Genomic DNA, 13855 nt, shown 5'->3' on the forward strand with positions numbered 1-13855 from the left:
CACACACACACACCTACCGACCGACAGATGAATACACAAAATAACATGATGGGTTAAATCGAAGTAAAATATTGTCTTGTCCCACACCACTGATATCAGAGTGATGGTGTTGGCGTGTGTATCTGATTCCCCTGATGTGTTTATGTCTCCAGGAGGATCTGCTGGTGGCTTTAGGACAGGGCAGCAGACTGTTGGAGAGTATTAATGAGCCAGTGGTCAGAGACCCAGACCACAACATGAACCAGGATGAACTGGAGAACCTGGCCACCGTACAGAGGTTAGAACACACACTGGGAACCTTGAACATAGGGGTTAGAACACACACTGGGAACCTTGAACATAGGGGTTAGAACACACACTGGGAACCTAGAAGCCTGGGGTTAGAACACACACTGAGAACCTAGAAGACTGGGGTTAGAACACACACTGAGAACCTAGAAGACTGGGCTTAGGACACACTAGGAACCTAGAACACTGGGGTTAGAACACACACTGAGAACCTAGAAGACTGGGCTTAGGACACACTGGGAACCTAGAACACTGGGGTTAGAACACACACTGAGAACCTAGAACACTGAGGTAGAACACCCACTAGGAACCTTGAACATTGGGGTTAGAACACACACTGGGAACCTAGAACACTGGGGTTAGAACACACACTGGGAACCTAGAACACTGGGGTTAGAACACACACTGGGAACCTTGAACATAGGGGTTAGAACACAAACTAGGAACCTAGAACACTGGGGTTAGAACACACACTGGGAACCTTGAACATAGGGGTTAGAACACAAACTGGGAACCTAGAACATTGGGGTTAGAACACACACTGGGAACCTAGAACACTGGGGTTAGAACAAACACTGGAAACCTAGAACACTGTGGTTAGAACACACACTGAGAACCTAGAACACTGAGGTAGAACACCCACTAGGAACCTAGAACATTGGTGTTAGAATACACACTGGGAACCTAGAACACTGAGGTAGAACACCCACTAGGAACCTAGAACATTGGTGTTAGAACACACTCAGGGCACCTAGAACACTTGGTTCATAGATGCACAGGAAATATAGAACACGGGAGGACTTGATGAATGCAAGAGGTGAGAACCCATAACAGCTTTTGCTCCTCACCATGATAACGACTGGCAGTGCTGGGTCCTCTGAGGTCAGAAGGAGTATTTTGGAGAACATTGGTGACAGAGAAGACAAAACAGGCGGCATCTTTCACATTCAACTCAGTAGAGTGAGCAAAACACACAGAGGAATAGCAGAAAATGTCTTATGTCTCCTCTTTTCTAATCTTCTCTCCCTCTTTATCTCAATCTTTCCCTTTCCCTTGGCCCATCTCTCTCTTTCACCCCCTCTGCACCATCTCTCTTACCCTTTCACCATCTTTCCCTCCCCATCTCTCTCCTCCCCTCCCCTCTCCTCCCTCCACCTTCTCTCCACCCCGTCTATCCCTCTATCCCTCTCTCCCTCTCCTCAATCAGACTGCTTTCCCAGTTGAATGAGACAGAACGGGCATTTGATGAGTTCTGGGAGAGACATAAGACCAAGCTGGAGCAATGTCTGCTACTCCGCCACTTTGAACACAACTACAGAGAGGTGAGTGGGACAACACATGACTACACACACCTGACTTCTGTACACCTTGGGTAACATACACTAGTTACAGTACCTGAGAGCAATACACCAGAGAGCAACATACACCTTACAAACTAAGTAGATCTCTGAAGCAATTACACCCCTGATCCTGGTACACCTATGGGACATTGATGTGCATGTACAACCAGATCTGAGTATACATTGTGTGTATGTCATTACATTTGTCTGTATGTGTCCAGCCTGTGTGTTCTAACTGTTGTGCTACTGTTCCAGGTGAGGTGTCTGCTGGACCAGGTGGCAGAGAGATTGACAGCTTTCTCGGAGGTGGGGATAAGCCCCGCCCACGCTGACCACATCTTCCACGAGCTGAGCAGCCACGAGGAGAGAGTCTGTGTAAGTAAACAAACACACTGATAGACATGTATTATCCAGAGTACGTATAGAAATCAATAATGTCGCATCTCTCTTTTATCTTTCCATCTCTCTCTCTCCCTCGTACCCCACTCTCTTCCTTTCTCTCTCTCTCGTTTTCTCTCTCCCCCTTTCCCTCTGTAGGAGGTACTGGACCGAGCCCAGGCTCTGGCCCGTGAGGGTGACGAGTTGATCCAGAACTCCCACTATGCTGAGGACTCCATCCAGCCCAAATGCATCGAGCTCCGAGCCGTGAACGAGGAACTGAGAACTTACCTGAGAGCAAAGAAAGACCACTTACTCAGAGCTATAGAGCTGCACCACAGCCTGGAGAGGGTGAGAGGGACATAAACACACACACCTACACTACCGTTCAAATTTTCTGGTTTTTGAAAGAAAAGCAAAAAAAAATGTACCATTAAAATAACATCAAATTGATCAGGAATACAGTGTAGACATTGTTAATGTTGTAAATTACTATTGTAGATGGAAACGGCAGATTTTTTATGGAATATCTACATAGGCGTACAGAGGCCCATTATCAGCAACCATCACTCCTGTGTTCCAATGGCACGTTGTGTTAGCTAATCCAAGTTTATCCTTTTAGAAGGCTAATTGATCATTAGAAAACCCTTTTGCAATTATGTTAGCACAGCTGAAAACTGTTGTTCTGATTAAAGATTCAATAAAACTGGCCATCTTTAGACTAGTTGAGCATCTGGAGCATCAGCATTTATGGGTTCGATTGCAGGCTCAAAATGGCCAGAAACAAATAACTTTCTTCCGAAACTCGTCAGTCTATTCTTGTTCTGAGAAATGAAGGCTATTCCATGCAAGAAACTGCCAGGAAACTGAAGATCTTGTACAACACTGTGTAGTACTCCCTTCACAGAATAGCACAAACTGGCTCTAACCAGAATAGAAAGAGGAGTGGGAGGCCCCGGTGCACAACTGAGCAAGAGGACAAGTACATTAGAGTGTCTAGTTTGAGAAACAGACGCCTAACAAGTCCTCAACTGGCAGCTTCATTAAAGAGTACCCGCAAAACACAAGTCTCAACAGTGAAGAGGCGACTCCGTGATGCTGGCCTTCTAGGCAGAGTTGCAAAGAAAAAGCAATATCTTAGACTGGCCAATAAAAATAAAAGATTATGATAGGCAAAAGAACACACACTGAACAGAGGAACTCTGCCTAGAAGGCCAGCATCCCGGAGTCACCTCTTCACTGTTGACGTTGAGACTGGTGTTTTGTGGGTACTATTTAATGAAGTTGCCAGTTGAGGACTTGTGAGGCGTCTGTTTCTCAAACTAGACACTCTAATGTACTTGTCCTCTTGCCTAGTTGTGCACTGGGGCCTCCCACTCCTCTTTCTGTTCTGGTTAGAGCCAGTTTGCTCTGTTCTGTGAAGTGAGTAGTACACAGCGTTGTACGAGATCTTCATTTTCTTGGCAATTTCTCGCATGGAATAGCCTTCATTTCTCAGATCAAGAATAGACTGACGAGTTTCATTAGACAATTCTTTGTTTCTAGCCATTTTGAGCCTGTAATCGAACCCACAAATGCTGATGCTCCAGATGCTCAACTAGTCTAAAGAAGGCCAGTTTTATTAATCAGAACAACAGTTTTCAGCTGTGCTAACATAGTTGCAAAAGGGTTTTCTAATGATCAATTAGCCTTTTAAAAGGATAAACTTGGATTAGCTAACACAACGTGCCATTGGAACACAGGAGTGATGGTTGCTGATAATGGGCCTCTACGTCTATGTAGATATTCCATTAAAAATCAGCCATTTCCAGCTGCGACTCACATTAACAATGTCTACACTGTGTTTCTGATCAATTTTATGTTATTTTAATGAACAGAAAATTTGCTATTCTTTCGAAAACAAGGAAATGTCTAAGTGACCCCAAACTTTTGAACGGTAGTGTATATATATATATATACACACACACACAAAGTCAATCAAATGCATGTAGAAACACACACACACACCACTCCATAAACCCCTAAAAACACACACTCAACCCCCCTCTACCAGGCTGCTAAATGGTGTGATGATGGCATCTACCTGCTGGCCTCTCAGCCCGTGGACAAGTGTCAGTCACATGACGGGGCGGAGTCTGCGCTGCAGGAGATTGAGCGTTACCTGGATACGGCAGGACAGAACAAACTGACTGATCCTAGTGCCATCTGCAGGGACTACGAGACAGTGCTCAACCAGGAGTTCAGGGTAAGGGGATCCAATTCTATGACTTGGACATGCACTCAGACCTAGATTCATGCCATTAAAATGTCATCATAATGTGATCAATTAAATGTAAAGAAAAGATGACACAGCAAACAAACAGCTATCAAAACCTGAGTGTCCCAGAGTGTAATTCTGCTCCCAGGTCCTCTTCCTCTTCTCCTCCTCCCTCATCCTTTCGCCTCTCCTCCCTCAGGACCAAGTGGAGAAGGTGTTCCAGAAGCAGGTGTCCATGCAGGAGATGTTTGAGAAGAGGAGGGTCAGTCTGAAGAAGCTGGCAGCCAAACACACCAGGCCAGTCCAGCCTGTGGCCCCAAGGCCTGAAGCCATCAAGTCCCCACTGTCCTCGCCAGGTGAGTCCTTATATACCACCTGTCCTGAAGTACTACCAGTCCTTATGTACCAGTATGTCCTTGTATACACACCATCAGCACCCTGTCAACACACATACAGTCCTGACGTAGGGTTAATGTTCTTTTAACTAGATCGGTCAATGTATATTTAGATATGTGTATAGTGTTAATATCCCACCTCACCTCCTCCACTCTCTCATTCTCTCCCCCATAGCAAAGAGAGTGCTGGAGAAGAGCTGCTCAGAGGGAGACTCTGTGAACAGGGTCAGCTGTAGAAAAGTAAGTGGAGGTTCATCTTGTGTTTTACTGTGGGGTAGAAATGATCATACCTGCAGTATGCATGTCAAATGAGACACTAGCTCCAGTAGTTTCAGCAGACACTCATCCTGTGGCGTGTTCTCAGGTGGAGGGCCAGCTACAGAGCAACAGAAGTGCCTCTATGTCAGAGGAGGACGAGAACCTGGCCATCCTCAGACAGTAAGTTTGGTCCGTGTTTGTCCGATGTTATATCTGACTGCATATCTGTGAGTCTGTGGTGTTTCTCTGACTTCTGTGGGTAGTGTTTCACCCATAGAAATAATAAGGATAGAAATAATAACGATTATCATCTGGTGTCTGTATCATGTAAGCCTGAACTGTCTACATTATGTCTGACTGTGCTCTCTCTATGGAGACATGTAATGAATGAGCTGCTGGAGACAGAGAGGGCATACGTGGAGGAGCTGCTCTGTGTTCTACAGGTGTGTATCTCTTTATCCCCTGGACCATCTGAAACCTCTTCGTCCTCCTCTCACACGTGTGTATCGGTCTTAACTGTGTTCGTCCTATTGGGTGTTTCAGGGCTATGCCTCAGAGATGGACAACCCAGCCATGGCCAATCTCATGCCCATTCCTCTGCAAAACAAGAAAGATGTGCTGTTTGGCAACATGCCAGAGATCTACCACTTCCACAAGACGTAAATGAGCACCCCCTAGCGGTTATTAATGGTGCTTACACACTGATAGAACTACCCAGGCATTGTACTGACTAATTGATCATCTCTTTCTCTCTGCATCACTCTTCCTTACGATCTTCCAGGACCTTTCTGAGGGAGTTGGAAGAGTACGAAGACCGCCCGGAACTTGTGGGTCGGTGTTTTCTGGAGAGGGTGAGTTTTTGGACTGGAATATGTTGTCTAAATCCCTACTCTGATTGTAGTGAAGTGTTTGTGATGCAGACGTATAGCTCTCTTTTCTTTATTCTCTCTCTCTCTCTCTCTCTCTCTCTCATAGATGACAGACCTGCAGATCTATGAGAAGTATTGTCAGAATAAACCTCGCTCTGAGAGCTTGTGGAGACAGTGCTCCGACTGCTCCTTCTTCCAGGTACACACCATATACACACCTCCCCTAAGGTACACACACCCAACAGCTTCAGGCTGAAGCGGTTGTTATCCCCTTCTAATGTATTCTCCCTGTTCTGGTCTGTAACAGGAGTGTCAGAAGAAGCTGGAACATAAACTAGGCTTGGACTCCTATCTCCTGAAACCTGTCCAGAGGATCACCAAATACCAGCTCCTGTTGAAGGTAGGATCAGTACTTGTCCTTCTATACGTTGTCTCATGATTCACAAGAGCATTCTGGTCCACTCCTTTATATTCATAATGTCTCATTGCTGATCAACATAACTCAATATGCGCATGTGTGTGTTGTAGGAGCTGCTGAAGTACAGTAAGGGCTGTGAGGGGTCAGAGGCCCTGCAGGAGGCGCTCACCTCCATCCTGGGCATCCTGAAGGCTGTCAACGACTCCATGCACCTCATTGCGATCACCGGATACGATGTGAGTTCATCATCGATCAACTTCACATTCTCTGAAATATACTGCATATTCCTTTCATGGCGTCAACATCACATTATTTTAGAGATTGTGTCAACATGTCAAAATTACATAAGACTGCAGCACCATAGCTTCTGATGAGACATGAACTTTCTCCTGACCTGTGACCCTTCTTCTGATAGGGTAACATGGGCGACCTGGGACGGCTGCTGATGCAGGGGTCATTCAGTGTGTGGACAGAACACAAGAAAGGTCACGCCAAGGTCAAGGACCTGGCCCGCTTCAAGCCCATGCAGAGACACCTGTTCCTGCATGAGAAGGCCCTGCTCTTCTGTAAGAGACGGGAGGAGAACGGGGAGGGCTACGAGAAAGCCCCCTCCTACAGCTTCAAACAGTCCCTCAACGTGAGTCTGTCTGTCTGTCCATATGTCTGCCTGCCTGCCTGTGTGTCTGTCTGTCTGAATTAGGTCTAACAGTGTTTGATATTACAAGTGAGTTAAAATTGAGCTTTTGGAAGGTAACATTTTCCAAAATGTATGCCCTCTACCAGATGAGTGCTGTGGGCATCACTGAGAATGCCAAAGGTGACAACAAGAAGTTTGAGGTCTGGTGCAACTCACGGGAGGAGGTGTACATCGTTCAGGTGCGTGGTTTTGCCCAAACAACAACTACAGACTACATGTCTCCAAGTTTATTTTACAATGATACAGAAATCATATCAGACTCTATTTAGATAAAACAAAACTGAGGGGTTTCATCGTTGTATTTCAGGCCCCAACTTCTGAGGTAAAAACAACGTGGGTGAAAGAGATCCGGAAGGTTCTGACAACGCAGCTGGAGGCCTACAGAGGTAGGCAGGGTGTCTGTCTGTGGCAGACCTGGTGTCAAATAGTATTAGTTTTATTTCTAATACTTTGAGTGTATTGTAATTACATTGAGTATTACATTCACTGGTCATGATGTAGTGGGACTGTAGTTGATCTCCCTGCGTGTCTTCCAGAAGCCAGTCAACAGAGGCCGTCAGACGGACTGTTCCAGTTCCCCCCTGGTGCTGGAGCACCTGTCAGCCTCAGGTCAGTCATCTGACCCATACTAACCTATTAGAGAGTCAGAGCCTCTCATTCACAAATGACAAGTAATCAAAGAACCCCCTCGAATGTTATGCACTGTATATTACATGGAATAATGGGGTCTGTTTAGGGGGATGTAAGAGAAGGTTCAGACAGAAATGTATCATGTAGAACAGATATGACTGTCTGTCTGATAGAATTGGAATCGTGTCCACTCAATTCATTCTGTTTCTATCGGCAATGTTCAGAAACCTGAATACAACATGTTGTCTTACCGAAGTCAAATCAAATCTTTATTTGTCACATGCGCCAAATAAAACGGGTGTAGACCTTACCGTGAAATGCTTACTAACAATCCCTTAACCAACAATGCAGTTCAAGAAATAGACTTAAGAAAACATTTACTAAATAACTCAAGTGAAATTTTAAAAAGGGATATTTGTGTGTGTATATATACACATGGGCAAAATTCACCCAACTTATTGTGGGAAGCTTGTGGAAGGCTACCCAAAACGTTTGACCCAAGTTAAACAATTTAAAGGCAATGCTACCTAATACTAATTGAGTGTATGTAAACGTCTGACCCACTGGGAATGTGATGAAAGAAATAAAAGCTGAAATAAATCATTCTCTCTACTATTATTCTGACATTTCACATTCTTAAAATAAAGTGGTGATCCTTACTGACCTAAGACAGGTAATTTTTACTAGGATGAAATGTCAGGAATTGTGAAAAACTGAGTTTAAATGTATTTGGCTAAGGTGTATGTAAACTTCCGACTTCAACTGTGTGTGTGTGTGTGTGTGTGTGTGTGTGTGTGTGTGTGTGTGTGTGTGTGTGTGTATATATATATAATGTATGTATGTATGTATGTATGTATGTATGTATGTATGTATGTATATAATGAAAAAGTAACACAAGAAAATTACATAACAATAATGAGGCTATATACAGGGGGTACCGGTACGAGTCAATGTGCGGGGGTACAGGTTAGTCGAGGTAATTTGTAAAGCGATTATGCATAGATAATAAACAGAAAGTAGCAGCAGTGTAAAAATGTGTTGCAGTGTGAGTTTCTGACCGACCTGTTTCATCCTCCGGTCTCCTCAGTCCATTTAGAAGAGGGGAGAGGAGCATGAAGGAGAAGAAGGGAGAACCCAGCAGCCCTGACGCTAACTCCTGCTCCTTCCCAAAGACCAAAGGTGAGCAGAGAGAGTGGAGGAGGATACTGCCTTATAACATAAAGACCACTCAGACACCACCACCTTTCTACTGGGTCCAATGCTAAATTCAAAGCTATTTGTTACTCTCAACTGTATTTAATAGTTAGAACTTTCCTAAAGCTTTTCTTGTTTCACCTAAACAACACTGAACTATACTATGTTCTGACTTTTACGCTTAACTAAATGTTGCTTCTCTCTCTGTGATGAGATGACTAATCTTTCTCCTCTCGTCCCTCCGTTTGCCTATGTCGTCACTTCTCTTTCTGTCTCTTTCTATTTCTCATGTCTTTCTCTCATCACTGCACTTTCCTCCTCTCCATCCCTTCCTTCTTTTATGCCTCACACACCTCTCCCTGTCGCTCTCCTCTTTCTCATCCCACTCGCCTCTCCCTCCTTCCTTCTCTCCCCTGCTCCTCTCCTTCTCCTGGCCCAGAAGAAGCAGCGACCAGTCCTACCTCAGACAGAGCAGCACTGGCTAAAAAGCGTTTTACCTTGCAGGGCTTCAGCAACATCAACAAAGGTAACAGCCCTAGCTGGCCAACAGGGGTTGCCATAGTAATCATATACATTGTTACTATATGTCAGCACTGTAGCCTACTACTACTACTACTACTACTACTACTACTACAGGATAAAATATGGCATGCTTCCTTCCACAGACCTCTCGCCTCCTGACAATAAAAGCTTAACTTTACCCAGGATTCCCTTCTCTCCATCAGGTACCTGACAATTTAGCTAAAGTGACCATAGATTAGAATCTACAAAGGTAATTTTGTCCCATAGCTTAAGTCAGTGTTTCCCAACTCCAGTCCTCGGGTACCCCTACAGTACAGATTTTTATCGTAGCCCCAGAGCACAGCTGATTCAACTTGTCAACTAATCATCAAGCCCATGAAGAGTTGAATGAGGTGTGTTTGTCCGGGGCTACAACGAAAATGTGTACCGTTGGGGGTACTTGAGGACCAGAGTTGGGGAAACGCTTGCTAAAGTGGCGACCAATTAGAGTTGTACTGTAGCTGATAGTGAATAGATCGCTTCAGGGACCCTGTATGTGTTTTTCACCCCTGTAGTCTGTCTGAGTATTGTGTGCTGTAGGATGACAATGTTCGTACAGAGAACAACATACAATTAGAACATACAGTTTGTGGTGCTCCTTTCAATGTCCTCTGCTCTCTTCATTCTCTGTCTGCGCTTACTTTAACTTCCACTTCCAAGATGTTACTACTAATATTTGTCTTATTTGAGGGTTTTGCTGCTCCTCTTCAATCTCTTCCTCCTCCTCTCTTTTGCTCTTTTACTCCTGTCTTCTTGTGATGGCTAGGATCTCCCACAAGCCCTGACCATAAAACCAAACGCCATGAGATAAAGAGTGATCCTACTCCGTTCGGCTTTAGAGGTACGTCTTCCCATAATGACCCTAGTCACCGTATCTGTGGTCGACCATGGTCGCTGCATTCGATCATTTCATCCGTGGTTGGTCAGGGTGTATTGATTTACAGACAGCGGTTTCTGTCTGAGGGGAGAAATGTGGTTCATCAGGGAATGTATAATACGCTGTGTTGACTGACAGGCAACCGGAGTCACAGTTACCATGGTCGGTCATTCATTGTGGTTGAGCACGTTTGTCTGCGGTCAATCTCTTTGACCATGTTTCAATAGGGTCGTAATGTATCTTTCTCTCAGACCCAGGCCCTCACGCTCACCTCCACCTGGGCAGAGTCAGGTGGTTCAGCACCTCGAGTCTCTTACAGGCCAAGAGGAGAGGTACCGTACAGCACTCAACTGGTTTAGACTGGTTTAGACTGGATTAAGATGTGTGGTGATCACATAATGGCTGCCGAATTTCACTGAGAGATTTGCCCCTCTCACTCCCTGCACACTGTGTTCCCTTGCCTGAGTTTGTGGATACACATGACCACCTAAATGCTTATGTTGATATATTTATCCACAAAAATGTCACGCTCCTTATTGCTGAGTAGTGTTGTGGTTCTGAATGGTCCACACGATTACTGTAGTTTCACTCCATTCAACTTGGTCCTGTTCCTTCTGATTGCGGTCCACCCTGTCACTGACCGTGTCTGGTCTAACAGAGGTTGCTGAAATGCCTACTCTCAATGTCCCCCGGTCCCCTCGTGTGTGTGTGTGTGTGTGTGTGTGTGTGTGTGTGTGTGTGTGTGTGTGTGTGTGTGCGCGACTGAGCGAGTGTGTGTTTCAGGCTACACAAGACACCAAATTCTTATGTACCCTTTCTCCCTCCTCTAGGATGGACCAAGGGCTCTCTCTCATTGGACGCCAATGAGGAGAATGATGGCTACTCTAGCCCTGAAGAGCCCCTGAACTCAGACCCCGAGGACGAGGGGGGAAAGAAACTAGTGAGTGTGCGTGCGTGCGTGAGGATACTCATCCACTCCAAGCTGGGATGTGGCTCCATGTAGAAACAGTTAAAAAAAGTATCGTTTACAATCATACATACAATCTAACACCATATCTTGACTGTGCTCAGTGTGCAGGGAAGTACAGAGTGGTGTCTGACTATGAGAAGGGAGAAGGCCAGGACCTGTCAGTCAAGAGTGGTGAAACGGTGCAGCTGATCAAGGAGGGAGATGACGGACAGTGGTGAGAATATTACCTTGACACCCTTACACTTGATTGGTTTCACACTTTAACAGTCAGAACCTATTCCAACACAGTCATATTCTATAGGGAAAACCATAGTTCAGGTTTCTCCAATCCTGTTCTTGGAGAGCTACCCTCCCCTAGGTTTTTGCTCCCAACCCCAGTTGTAACTAACATGATTCATGTTATCAACCAGCTAATTATTAGAATCAGGTGTGCTTGGTTAGTCAGAGTGAAAACCTACAGGACTGTAGCTCTCCAGGAACAAGGTTGGAGAGACCTGCCATAGTGAAACGTAACAACATTTTGAAACAGGAAATGAAAATAAGCTATTCTTATTGGACAATTTTGGGTAGCCTGTCCCTGTTGCAGTCCCTTTTTTTCTGTGCCTTATGATATGACACAGTATTCAAATCTGAGCAATGTTGAGTTGGGGCAAGGTGGTGGTCAAGGGGTTGTGTGTGTTTCTGTGTTGGTGCAGGTTTGTGAAGAACTTGAAGACCAAGCAGGAGGGCTGGGTGACTGCAGCCAACATTCTCACCCTGATTGGAGAGTCCAAGTCCTGCCAGTCTCTCACCAGCTCAGGTAAAAACCCCTCTCCATGTAGAATTATGTGGAGGGGTGTATGTGTGTGTGTGTGTGTGTATGTATATATATATATATATATATATATATATATATATAATCTCCTTAACCATCTCCTCTAACCTCTGGTCTCCCTGTGTATGCCTGTGTGTATTCCAGAGGGCAGTGGCTCAGGGAACCTCAGCACTTCATCCAGTTGCTGTGAGACCTACACCAGCTTCTCTGACATCAAGCCCTGAACCCTCCACCCTTCCCTGGCCCCATCAGGCCACCCCAGACCCTTTGTCTCCAGACCCCAACCCAACAGCACCAGCTGGTGGCTCCCCCAGCAAGACAGCACATTCTCCCCCCCACCCTAAACACAACTTCACCCACCTTACCCAGAGGAAAGCCCCTCTATTAGGATATTGGTCAGCAACTTCAAGAAGATGCCAACAATAGACTTCATCAAATATCATTGACTAGAGAATGGGCTCCAGCGCCCTTGTGTAGTTGAAGAGACACAGTGTAGTGTAGGTGGGCAGCAGCTACCCATAGACACTAATCTTAGGTCAGTTTGGCACTTTTGCATTTATCCTTCATAAAATTGTCATGGTTAGGATTGGGGGTTGGGTGAGCTGATCCTAGACCTAACCCTCAGCTATGCAAGTAGACCTCGGGCGGCCAGTATTAGTAGCACTACAACAGACAAAATGCTATGGACAAGATGGAACCTGACATAACCCATAGAAATATAATACCATTTTGTTATGAATTCTAATTCTAAGATTAACCTGATCAGGTGTCACTGACATAGCGACCCCATCTGCCATAGAGTGGTGGAGATGGATCGGGTTGAGCCCTTTTTGTTGTACTGTAAGCCTATAAGTAAGTTACTGTAAGTCACAATGCTGTTGGTCTGCATCATGGTCCCCTTGATTGTCTACAAATAGACAAGACTGTATTTTTTTTTTTAAATATATTGTAAATAAGAAAGATTATGATTGAAAAGTATACCATGTGTAGCTTTTCAGATTGTTGCTATGTAAGTTCTACCAGTCACCTCAACTGGTGACCATATAAGTAACCAATATGAGCTTTGGTAGGCCTGTGACTATCTTATTGCCTCTTGGAGAGTGAGGAGTTACTGTTTATTTGAAAACAGAGGGAAGGGAATGAGTCTTGTTATGTACTGTGATAAAGATGTTATTCTGTGTCTGTCTGTCCTTATAATGTAATCTCTCTCTCTAGTCTTTCTCTCTCCCTCCTCCTTGTTCTCATAGCCTACCCTGTCCTGCAACATTAGTTTTGTATATGGTTCAGACAGAGCAGTCACAGTATCAATGTTTCCTCTGTCCTCGTCAAACGACTTTATTATGAGATCCCCCTTTCATCCATTTCACCGGCTCTCTGTTCAGACATCTATTAAACATGACTTTGGTCATTGCAGGTGTCTTCTCCATGTGTACTGTGAACTTTCCTAGTTTTGTGAATAACTCAGTGTATAGTCATAACTTATTTATTGTAAAGCAATCATATTTTTTTATGTAGATATTGTTTATTAACTCACTATTTTCTTTATGAAATCAGAAATTCTCTTTCAGTCAGCAGTTGTGAATCTGTTTTTTATATTAAAGGACTTGTGGTACAGGTAATTCTCTCTGTGTGTATTTCCTGTATCGGGTTGGGTAGCCTAATAAAATAATATCTTGTATTGTTTGTAAATGTCATTTCAGACTGCCTACAGTGGGGTGGCAGGTAGCCTAGTGGTTAGAGCGTTGGGCCAGTAACCGAAAAGTTGCTAGATCGAATCCCTGAGCTGACAAGGTAGACATCTGTCGTTCTGCCCCTGAACAAGGCAGTTAACCCAGTGTTCCTAGGCAGTCATTGTAAATAAGAATTTGTTCTTAACTGACTTGCCTGGTTAAATAAAAATGAAAAGCTC

At 44.6% G+C, this 13855-nt stretch overlaps 1 protein-coding gene across 15 annotated transcripts in view; it reads left to right on the plus strand.

Moving 5' to 3' along the window:
- The window catches only part of LOC106582019 (guanine nucleotide exchange factor DBS), a 64068-nt gene extending 50503 nt beyond the window's left edge, over window positions 1–13565 (plus strand). For 6 of the 15 annotated variants that reach the window (XM_014164675.2, XM_014164664.2, XM_014164676.2 and 3 more), the window contains 27 exons: window positions 153–277; window positions 1496–1610; window positions 1884–2003; window positions 2166–2357; window positions 4060–4251; window positions 4463–4619; window positions 4834–4898; window positions 5023–5096; window positions 5293–5359; window positions 5460–5575; window positions 5698–5767; window positions 5892–5984; window positions 6093–6185; window positions 6314–6439; window positions 6619–6840; window positions 6987–7079; window positions 7208–7286; window positions 7437–7509; window positions 8618–8709; window positions 9164–9250; window positions 9390–9449; window positions 10052–10126; window positions 10414–10494; window positions 10993–11108; window positions 11234–11346; window positions 11828–11931; window positions 12091–13565. In XM_014164675.2, the coding sequence (XP_014020150.1) occupies window positions 153–277; window positions 1496–1610; window positions 1884–2003; window positions 2166–2357; window positions 4060–4251; window positions 4463–4619; window positions 4834–4898; window positions 5023–5096; window positions 5293–5359; window positions 5460–5575; window positions 5698–5767; window positions 5892–5984; window positions 6093–6185; window positions 6314–6439; window positions 6619–6840; window positions 6987–7079; window positions 7208–7286; window positions 7437–7509; window positions 8618–8709; window positions 9164–9250; window positions 9390–9449; window positions 10052–10126; window positions 10414–10494; window positions 10993–11108; window positions 11234–11346; window positions 11828–11931; window positions 12091–12170 (2880 nt within the window). In that variant the 3' untranslated portion in view covers window positions 12171–13565. The other 9 variants (XM_014164670.2, XM_045704599.1, XM_014164665.2 and 6 more) reach the window with 8 other exon arrangements.
- The last annotated feature ends 290 nt before the right edge of the window (window positions 13566–13855 follow it).

The sequence above is a fragment of the Salmo salar genome, chromosome ssa21 (genome assembly GCF_905237065.1).
Source record: "Salmo salar chromosome ssa21, Ssal_v3.1, whole genome shotgun sequence".
Lineage (NCBI taxonomy): Eukaryota > Metazoa > Chordata > Actinopteri > Salmoniformes > Salmonidae > Salmo > Salmo salar.